Source organism: Notothenia coriiceps, unplaced genomic scaffold, assembly GCF_000735185.1.
Source record: "Notothenia coriiceps isolate Sejong01 unplaced genomic scaffold, NC01 NC01_scaffold00037244, whole genome shotgun sequence".
Classification (NCBI taxonomy): Eukaryota; Metazoa; Chordata; class Actinopteri; order Perciformes; family Nototheniidae; genus Notothenia; species Notothenia coriiceps.
Window position 1 is genome coordinate 20,140,586 of NW_011369945.1, and position 11,647 is coordinate 20,152,232.

General features: G+C 40.9%; 2 protein-coding genes across 2 annotated transcripts in view; both read right to left on the bottom strand.

Annotated features, from left to right (window-relative positions):
* snx33 (sorting nexin 33) overlaps nt 1–8,390 on the bottom strand; it is a 17,885-nt gene extending 9,495 nt beyond the window's left edge. The window contains exon 1 of the mRNA XM_010794113.1: nt 6,107–8,390. Coding sequence (XP_010792415.1) covers nt 6,107–7,547 — 1,441 coding nt within the window. The 5' untranslated portion in view covers nt 7,548–8,390. The remainder of the gene's footprint in view (nt 1–6,106) is intronic.
* The window catches only part of LOC104965394 (RNA binding protein fox-1 homolog 1-like), a 132,814-nt gene that overhangs the window by 113,015 nt on the left and 8,152 nt on the right, over nt 1–11,647 (bottom strand). The gene's annotated exons all lie outside the window — the stretch shown is intronic.

Sequence of the window (11,647 nt, forward strand, 5' to 3'; positions counted from 1 at the left end):
CGTGTCGGTTATTCTCTATACGGAGTACGATGATGTGTCAGTTCGTGGTCATATTTTCACCGAGTAACTTTTGTTGTCACAGTCGTGACTAGCACACCCACAGTCCACCACAGGCATACTCACACATAACATTTAACGAGAAATCAAATAAAATTAATAATAGTACTGATGACGAAATACGAACATAAGTCACTACAGTAGATAGCATTTATCATTGTCTGATAGCTGAGTTTCTTCCCGTTAAGTGGGTATGACACATTCATAGTTTGTTAAATGTTAAGAAGCCCTCAGGCGCTGTTTCTTGCAAGATGTTGCGTTTTTGCCCCCGGTACCGGGGGCATGGGGCTTAACAGGTCCCTAAGCTGCTACCGATGGCACAGTAAATGGTGTGTGAATGTGTGTGAACGTTTTTGTTTCTCTGTATGAATAGGTGTACATGGGCAGATGCTGATTTGTATATAAACTTGCTTTTGAGATATAGATGTGAACAGCCCTGTCACGATAATTAATTGTGTTGGAGGATAGATTTTCCTGGAAATTATTGCGATCAACGATAATATTGTCGGCACTGTTGTAAGACCATTTTAGACCACTAATAATGATAATATATAATAATAATTCATGTACATCCTTTCAAACATAACTTTGTATTGAACTGCAAATGAAATGTGAAATAATATTCAGATATATAAATTATATATCATAAATAAAATAAATACATTTAATTATAACAAATTAATTAAAATCACACCCAACCAAAACAATCAATGAAATAGACTTAGGCTGGAAAATCTCCTTAAAACAACAGTCAAGTGTACAGTCCTCTATCCATACAAAGACCCAGATGCCTCAACAGGCCATATCCAAATCTGTACATTATTTCAAAGACTTCGAGCAAGGAACACCAACATGTTTACATTGTCGGGCAAATGCATCTTTGATTGCAAACTGTAGGGAAGGTGGGGGCTCTCAAGCTGCCGTGTTTGCTCCCAGCTGGGAACACGGAATGGGTAGGTTGTGTTTCAGGTGCAGTTTAAGGTTGGTCGTATTGCTAGCTTTTGTTGCTTGCTTTTTAAAACAAATGCAACACCATACCGCCCGGCGCATTCAAGTCCGTAGGTTCGCCTCGTTGATTTGGCTTACATCCAAAATATTCCCACACCGGAGATGTGGTATTAGGTTTTGCAACCACTTCCATTTAACTTCAAATCCCCCTCGAGTAAGTCACACGTTGTCTTCTGCTTGTCTCTATATTATTTATTTGGCTGCTACATTGCTGCACGCGGAGTGTTCTGACCTGGCTGTGTCATGGGCTGTGTGTGAGCCCCGCCCCTCACAGCGCGCCGGGCCGGCAGCCACAGCGCTCCTGGCTAAATTGCTGGTCACATCCTTATGTAAACAAACACGCATGTAAATTTATCGAGCTCAGAAAAGTTATCTAGTCCATTTTTATTATCACTGTCTGGCGAATTGACGGCCACCTCTTTCTGGTAAAAACTAAGAATTGGCGGCAAGCAAAAACAAAAGTTGTATAATGCCTAAAAGTTGATGTGTCGTATATTGCACGTCATACAAGGAACAAATATCGAATGGATCTCCAGTAGCATCATCTGAAAAACTCATCGGACCAGCAAAGACTGGAATTTGTATTTAGTGGCAGACAGATTTTTCACCCAAAAAGGGGAGGGGCCATAATGTAAGGAAAGTACCCAGATAGGTTCCTCTCATCTATATAAATATCCATTTACGAATAACGCGGTCAGCGATGCCATTGCATTGTAAAGTCTGTGAAGATGGGAATTTGTGTGTGTTAAAGTGGACCTATCATGCTATATTTGAATAATATATTGTAGGCCCTTACCTAAACAAAACATGTCTGTGAAGTTTTTTTTTCAAAATACCAAACAGATCATGCATTTTAGCCATGCCTCATTTCGCTGTATTTGCTCTATTCCAGCCCTGTTTTTGCAAGGGCTGATTCTGTGGCAAATGAGCTGCAGCTGACCACGCCCCCCTGCAAATGTTACCATGCTGTTACCATGCCACGCAACCTCTCATTCCCCTGATAGGTGGAGAGTTGCCCATATAGGCGGAGCACCCCGCTTCTGACGTCAGAACAATTTTAAATCTGTACCAGTCTGTATCAGATCCGTTGCAGCCCCGTTTTTAGAGATTTGGGTATGGAGGAAAAGAGAGAGGGTTGTGTTTTCTGACACTTGGTGAGTTCCCTGACACACCGAGGACACACATTCATGTATAAAAGACATACAAAAGTGCATTTTGCATGATAGGTTAATTTTCACAATTGAGTGACCTAAAAATGACTGTTCATTATTTGGTTGTACATTGCTCTACTACTCTATTGTGTCCATTCTGGGTCCAAAAAACCAAGATGTAAACAGTCAAACGACCAAGGCCCCAAAACTGTAGTCCACAAAGCAATGGGTGACGTCACGCTGACTATATCCACGTCTTATATAAAGTCTATGATTGATTCAAGACAAGCTTAGTTTATGGTTATGTACAATAATTAAATAGAGACAGCATAATGTATTTCCATGGGTTACCAAATAACAAATGAACAACTGCTCACATCTGCCCCTCACAATGAAGCCCCGGGGGCCCTCTATTCTATAAGAATGGAATGTATTTAATCCTATAGATCAAGAGGTTCGATTGTGTTCAAAAGAGATCAAAGTCTTTGGGATTCATTTTGGCGGGGTTTCAAAGTGCAGCAGAGCACTTTTAGGAGTCCACGCCTTCAGACCAGACCAGATTTACTTTCTCCATTATTGAAACCAGGGCAGCTGCCCAGAAAGATAACTCTGACATGGGTTTCTTTTGAGAAAGAAAAGAAAACAGCCATGAAGTGGATAACGAAACAGTGACAGAATGACTTCTAGATTGAGCAAAAGCAGAGACCAACAGAGAAGTACGTCAGGACAGAACTGAGAAAAGTGGAGATAGAGAGGTTTGCAGCACTCCCTGACATGTTGACGCCAATCCCCTAAATCTTCTCCTCCCTGGATCCTTTTTATCAAGGCCACATGCAGTCGCGACCCCGCATCACTTCCCATAGAGAGTTAACATTCCTGTAGTTCACATGCTCAACAGGATAACAGTTAGAAACAACTATTATAGAACTCGGTGAGGCAAAAAAAAGCAGCAATGAGGACCTGAGGAGGAGGAGGAGATCACCGGAAAAGCTTGACCTCAGTTCTGTGGGATCTGAGTGTTGCCACAGCTGTATCAGGTTCAGCAGAACAAGTCACATCAAGGGGATTTATCTGGAGGAAGACCCAGAAAAGGTCCCTGCCTTCAAAAACACGCTGCTACACAACCTCCTCGAGGACAGTATGTGTTGTCTCGCGTCAAGGTTGGGTACAAAAAATGTAAAATACTGTTTCCAATACCAAACTAGGGCTGCTCCATTATGGCAAAAATCATAATCTCGATTGTTTGGGTCAATAATTGATATCACGATTATTAAAAACGATTATCCATTTACTTGGAGAAAAAAAATGTGAACAGTATGTTTTTAACAGTTGATTACCCTGAACTTTAATTATAACTCAACTGAAAAACCAATCCAAAAAAATTGTATAAAAAGAAAAAAGTAATAATAAAAAAATATATATCGTTTTATTTCGATTACGTTGTTTTCGAAATCGCTGCAAACCATAATCGTAATTGCGATTAAAAAACGATTAATTGAGTAGCCCTATACCAAACCTAATTTTAGTTCACCTTTTACTTAAAAAGAAAAAACCGTTGCTTTGGAGTATAACCATTTGATACAAATTATTATAAGCCAAGTTTAACCAAATAATTTGACCAAATATTCTAAACTTTGCACATGTTTTATTAAAATTAAGAAAAACTTGTTTAAAGAGTAAGTACGCCAGAAGAGGGGGCATTTGTTGTCATATTTTCTTCCAAAAAAAGAACCAAATGAATGATTGAATGCTACATTTCAGCGTGTGTGTGTGTGTGTGTGTGTGTGTGTGTGTGTGTGTGTGTGTGTGTGTGTGTGTGTGTGCATGCGTGTGTGCTTGTTATTGTTTATGCGCTAAACATTTCATTTCGAAGAGTGTAAACATGTTGTTTCTCCCTAAAAAGAAAGTGATTTTAAAATGATTTTTTAAAATCCTACAAATTACAGGGGGACAGATTTGTCTTCCTGACCCTGGTGGCATGAAGCAGATTATGGATATTAGGGATATCCACCTTTGTCATCCCGATAAAATAAGTGTGAATCAAATGTCCTCTGTGGTTTTTTAGTATTTAGAATATTTTAGAGCCAGACCTATAAAGACTTTTGCACAGAAAACTATCTGCCCCACCAGGTTTGAATGATATCATTGCTGAGTTTGTGAGTTGAGTGGACTGACCCTTTAATATGATTCAGGAGGCTTTGTTTTTCTCATGTATGCGTGGGTGGAGTGGCTACATGTCACTAATCTGAATGGTATCACAGATGACCTCTGGGATAATGATCGCCAGCTGTTTGAAGTAGGATAATAATATTTACTGTACACTCCTGGCAGCATCCCATTCCTTCCTCTGTAACTAACGCCAACAGCTGATACAGTTATTTGTTTGAGAGCAGCTGATACAGAGCGCTGATACGTCAAAGCTCTCACTGTCTCGGACCACGTCTAACAGGGTCACACTACAACTCATGCCTCTCGCATGAGTTGTAGTGCAGCGTATTTCACCACGAGGTTTATGAAAATCAGCCGTCATAAACACCGTTGCAGAGTATTCAAATCTGCTTTGTTACTGTTACAGGAAAATGCTAGCTTTATGGTTTGCGGGTTACTGACTAACCAGCGTTATGCTAATTCCTGACAGTCAAATAAGCCATTGATTCCAGTGATGGCGTGGCCATTTTTAACACATATAAACAGAATAACTCCAACATTAGCTGCTACGAGTAACAGTTCTCAATGTGGGCATTTATGCTTACACACAGTTGTGAGTGCTGACAACTGGAAACAAGCTGAACCACTTCTTGAAAAGTAGTCACATGAGTTACAATGACATCATATATCAATGAGCCACTCCCTGCCGATTACACTCAGGTGTCTTTGTCTCATCATGACAGTTAGTTGTAAAATAACACCACAAAAAACCTCTTGCCCATTTATCTCAAACATTTTTAAACTGAGTCAAGAGGAGTCTAAGTTGAGCTTCCAAAAGAAATGCACACAATTTAAACATAAGGTCAATTGTCAATATCACTTCAATCTCCTATGGCCGCTACTGTAGAACCACGCTGAATGATGTCAGTATTATAAAGAGCTATTGAAACTAATAAAGTTACTATGACTATTACACTTGAGGTGTGATTCCATAACGGAGCAAATTAGTGATTATTTTTTCTAATACTTTGCCCAGGTTGTTTAAGTCAGTCATTATTATGAAAGTATTAGTTGAACCGAGAGAATTTGGTCGTATGTGTGTGTTTTGTTCTGGTTGGGTTGGGGTCAATGAGGTGGAACAGTTGACCTTGGACGCTACAGACGAACACTCTGACCTCATATTCATCCCAGACTGACTGCAACACATCCAACAATATGTTCCATTCCTGGGTTCAAATGTCATTCGTCTGCATGTGTTTGTCTGTGAGAAGGGGAGATGCTGGAGGCTAAACATGACCTAACCTTTCATCCGTGACAAAATGTATAGGACAGTTTGAGAGCATAATGTGATCACTGGCCATAAGGTCATTGTTACTTAGCAGACATACTGATATATAGCTTTTGCAACACTTCTTGCTGCTGCTTGTCTCAATTTAAAAGTGCTTCGGCACCTGTTACAGAGTTATAATTGGTGTGTGTGTGTCTGAGAGTTTTCTAATTACCGTGCTATGAAATTATGTAATTATGTGTCCTGATGGCTGGTAAAATATCTGTATAGAACATGAATGAAGCTGCAGGAAATCAAATCAGATGGGAGGCTGAGGACTCATCCAAACATCTGTGTGGATTATGGAAGTAATCACCATTCACATGTTGTTGTAGTTTCCCTGTAATGAAGTATTAATACAGAAGGACATAACATACATTTCTCACACACTGAAACTTGTCATATATGATTTTACCTTTCTGTAGATGAATAATGTCCGGGAAGTTGGCGAGCAGGCCTTGGTAGAGGGACAGCTTGTCCAGCATAAGGAAGAGGTCATTCTTAGGTTGCTCTGCGAACAGCTCTCCAATGTTCTCGTAGGTGCGGCCCGTATGGGAGATGGCTTTGTTGAGATTCTCTGAGCTGTTGGGAGGGTCCAGCGTGAACGCATGGCTGATAGATTGGAAAGAATTTCCCAGCCGCTGGAACTCCTTCCTGAACCCACCCAGGTGTTTACGAACCAGCTCCGAAGCAACATGTGTGAGCTGCAAAACGCTGTCATCCATTTTCTTAGCAAAGGCCTTGAAGGTGTCGATGCGCTCCTCTACATCCTGAAGGTCCTGGTGCTCGTTGGGGATCTGAAGGGTCAGCATGAAATGGGCACCAACCATCTCGTCCTTTTCTTGCCGCCTCTTGCCCAGTTTCCACTGCTTGTCATCAGTACACATTAGAAAGTGCTCTAAGCCTTCATACTGGGAGAGTACTGGGTGACTGGTCATGTGGTTCATCCACAGTATCAGTCGCCTCTTGCGCTTCTCGATGAAGTCTTCCTCAAATCGCCCCGTGGCCTGCTTCTCAGGCAGGTGAGGCACGGAGATCACAGTGTACTTGTGCAGTAAGCGGTTGTACAGCCAATCAAAATGTTTATATCGTCTGTACACGGCACGCCCTATGTGGCTCGGCGTGACACGGTAGGAAATGTACGTCTTGATACCCTTGAACTTTGTCTGTTTTGTGGGGTCTTCGACGGAACAGGAGAAAGGCTTTGGGCTCGCCTGCCAAACTGGCCCCAATTGACCCATCTCAATGGTGTATGACTCAGCTATCTTCGCCATCATGGGTACATCCCCCAACACAAACGCTTCCACCCCTGAGCGGACAAAGCTGGAAAACCTGTTCAAGTTCCTGCCCACCACGCTGCCTTTCCTCGAGCCAGAGATGCTGTCCTGTCTCTCCATGTCTGGTTTGGCCCGGTAGTGCACGTTGGGATTGTTGGACAGTGGGCTGTGATGGGGGTGTCCATTGGCCCCAGGGCTCCTGTGGTCACCATCGTCCACCACCGTCGACCTGTCATCCCAGTCGTCCCAGTCATCATCATCATCTTCATCATTGTCATAGATATTCGATTGCAAAGTCAAAGAGGTGTTTGGGGTTGATGATGATAAAAAGGAGGAGTCATTTCCCAAAGACCCTGCTGGGCTGATGGAGCAGTTTGTCACGTTCGAGTTTGAGCGAGTGCGAATAACTTCCACATAGGATGCTGGGAAGAGACCCTTCTCCCCTCGGCTGTTCTCCCCCTGAAACCATCCGTCCACCGATTTCTCGTCGAAGATAACCAGCTCCTCATTCTCCTGGATGCTGATCTCCTCTTTGTTTTCACTTTGGAAAGTGTAGAGTGCTTTGGCTTTCGCTGACATCTTGATTCTCCAGTGGGTCCAACAGCAATAAAAACCTACATGCACATAGTGCCTAGAATATAATGATGCTACTGTTTTGGAAACATCTGACACTAGCTCACTTTAATAATTAAACTCGTCTCAAATTACATGGCAGCTGTTGGATCAGGTGTCACAGTAGTCTATGACTTTAGTAAATTGAATAATCTGACACTTAGAATAAACAGGAGAAGACAACAGTTTTTGTTGTCTAAAATATACCTACTGTGACCACTAGCATCCTCAGCCCATTGAGGCTCTATTGTCCTGTGCTTAAAATTCTAACAACAACGTCAGGCTGTAAATGTTTTATAACTCAATAACTTCCTCATAACAAAAGGACTCTCTTGCTCCCTTTACATCACAAATACAACAGGTACAAAACTGGTTTCACCGAAGAGCTCCTCCATAAGCACCGTGGGTTGTTTTAATCCTTCAGAAACGGTAATGCAGCCTCGCTTTGTTCACTTCTCGGACCCTTGTTTGCCATTACAGATCCTAAAACGCTTCTTGATGAAAACATCCGGGAAACAAATTGCCCCGGCGTGGAGAAAAACAGAGGGATGAGTAATGGTATCCCGGTGCATTGTGAGCCTGCTCCGCATTCCCTCAGACTGAAACTTGCAGCGTTTCCCTTGTAAACAGGTTCCTGCGCATCTTCAGTCGATGCTTTAAATTGGAAAATAAAGCAAAATCAGAAACCAACCAATGTCCTGCTAAAAAGTATCAACCCACATCTCTGGTCAGTGTTGTTTCTTGGGTTTATTCCTGTGCGAGCCGCAACAAAGTAACTCTTTCCATGACGTTAGGCTTGGACAATTGAAGGCAAGTTCTCTTTTTTTTCATCAGATCCTTTATATTCTTTGTAGAGGAGAAACTGGCTCAACATCGCTCCCTACAGGAGGAACACATTACTTACAACCTGCAACACACATTACACACTACAAACAACGACACACAGTTTTCAGAAAAATATGATAAAGCTGGTGATTAAGTAGTAAAATCAGTATTGGAATAATTTCAAACGTTAATATTTTTAAGATACTAGTACACAAGTTAATCCAAATAAGCCCTATCAGCTGCAGCATTGAAAATATCTGATAATAATAAATCAAATTATATAATGTAGGCCTATATTATTCTAAAATGGTCCATTCTGCATGATGGATACTTTTATTTTAAGAACATGTTGATGCTAATATTTAAATAATTTTTCTCAGGCCTAGGTGCATTTTGAATGTATGACTTATTACTGAATGCTGAATATCAAAAATGCATTAAAAAAAACTGATGTGCACCAGTTACACTGTTTATTTTTTATTTTCTTATGTCTATACCTTATTCCATATGTTATTGCATGGACACACTACTGCTGTAACACAAGAATTTCACAATTTGGGATCAATAAAGTATCTATATCTATCTATCTATATATCTTGAAGTTTGCTCTGTAAAACTCCGGGTTAGTTTTCTGTATATTGTCGGCCAACTGAAAGGGAACTATGGCAGAGTGACGTCACAGCAGCTTCCTCCCTGCATCTCAAGGTACCTCCTTAGCTAGTGATATTTGTAATGCTATTATCTTGTCAAATGGTTACTTTGGGTCTAATAAGTATGTGTAGATAGTGTGCACTTAAAACAGTCACGTAACGCTGTATAATCAGTTTTGCTAAAGACTGTTTTGCAGCAGCATGTTTAGCTCGATGCTAACTGCTAACATGACGAATGTTGTAGCAGTGGGTTTTTAAAAAAGATCCCCCGGGCTTTTTTTCACGTTTTATCACTCGTTTGTTTAGAGCTTTGTCTTCCTTGTAGATTGCATATTCGAAGAAAACAGTAATGTGGTTAAAAAGTTATTTTAAACGGACATAACATAACATGTTTTCGTATTATTAGTTCAGTTTTGAGGTATCGAACTTAGCATCAAAACTAACTAACCATGTGAACTCATCAACACTTCATCTGAGGAGCATAAACTGCATTTTAAAGGTTGAGGGTATAGACTTAATGGATATATACACATTGATTGAAAGTGACTAAGTACATTTACTTAAGTAGACATATTTGTACTTTACTTGAGTATTTCCATGTAATGCTATTCTAGAGATGAATATTGTACTTTTTATTCCACAGCATTGGTTCATCACTCACAGTCACTAGTTTGTACACATATGCATAAATACTGCTTACTCTTATAGTAATAGTGAATGCAGTTGGGTTGTAGAGTACAAGACATCAACTTGGACTTTGGAAAATGTTTAATCGCACTACAACAGGAACATGTTTGCCATTATGCATATGTCAAACAGAGGTTAACTGGCAACAGGCTGAGCTACCAAAATAAAGAATATTTTAGCAGTAACTGATAGATACAATTTTGCCTCAAAATCACAAATGAATCTCAAATCTGCATGCTTCAATCACACACTCAATGATCTCTCCACTATGGAAGTGCCATGTAATTGGTTCCTTCCCACATAGTGTATTTTATCATATATTGTTGATTTCACATAATTCTTATAGGTTTACAAGTGTTTCAAGCACAAAAGTAGTGTCATTGCGGCTCCCAAAGATTATTAATAATTGGTGGCCACTATTTTCTTTTTCTTTGCATGATATATTGTTACTAAACTGAATGTGTTAACCACCTTTCCAGAGTCCCCATGGATGACCTGACCCAAGCCCTCTCGGCCAGCTTTGCTGTGTCCAAGGAGCCCAACAGCACCGCCACCGCTCACCCTCGGCTGGCCCAGTACAAGAGCAAGTTCAGCGTGCTGGAGCAGAGCGAGAGGCGGCGGCGCTTCCTTGAGCTGCAGAAAAGGTAAACGCTCTTCTTTATCAGTATTTAACCCTGGAGTTTCTAATTATATATTTTTTATTTTACCTTTATTTAACCAGGATAGGTCTCATTGAGACTTAAAACATCTCTTTTTCAAGAGCGTCCTGGCCCAAGAATGGCAATGGCACAGTTACAGACAATCTTTAAAACACACAATCACAACACAGTCATACAACAGTTAGCCAAAGCATTTACAGACACAGCGGCTGATTCAAGGTCAGTCGAAGTAGCTTTGAGTTTGTTTAAAGAGACCAGCTCTCTGAGTTTCAGCTCAATTTGCAGCTGGTTCCAAGCCACAGGAGCAGCGTAACTGAACGCCCTCTTCCCCAGTTCAGTACAGACTTTTGGTACAGTTAGAAGAAACAAGTCCTCAGAGCGAAGGTGATAAGATCCTGTTATTACAAGTTCCCAGTACGGACCCTGTCCCTTCTTGGTAGGAGTTTCTCCAAACTAGAGTCACTACTCCACACTTATATTTAGTTTTAGTACTTCAAATAATGTTATTTGCCTTTCTTGTTTCATTATTGCAACATGAACACATTTGTAATACCATTGCTGCTAAACAGAGAAAGCCAATGCACCAGAGCCCATTTGCTTCTGCTTCTACTAAGACCCCATTTACACGGGAACGTTTGCGTTTAAGCACCGAATTCGTTTTCAAAAAAGTATTCCGTTCACACGCATTCGGCTCATTTAACGTGTCCGTTCACACGAGACCGCTGGAGACGCTGTAGTACATATGCCGGGCCTGTAAGTGGCGTAATACTTTCGCCACAAAATACACCAAAAGCAGCGAAGAAGACCCCCGAGCATGGTTGCCATGGTTGCCCTTCTGTTTATGCCCCGTGGTGGATTTAGCAACATGTAGTTCATGTAGTTCTCCATGTCCACTTGTTGCTGATGGTTGTGGTAGAGGAGCTGTAGATTTTGCACTAACATCTGTAGCATGGTCAGTAGCAGTAGCATTAGCGAGTAGCTACTGACCATGCTACAGCAGTGAGCAGCAGAGGTGGGGAGAGGCGGGGCTATGGCTCATCGTTATCAGGAAATTATAGTATAATAATAATAATAATAATGCATTTTATTTATGGACGCCTTTCAAAGCTCTCAAGGACACCTTACAGAGCATAATTAAAAACAAGCAACAAAGAAGATCACACAGTAATACAAGACTTAAAAACAAAGACTTAAAAACAACAATCAGTTTAGAAGAATTAAGATATTGAATATGCCAGTTTAAAAA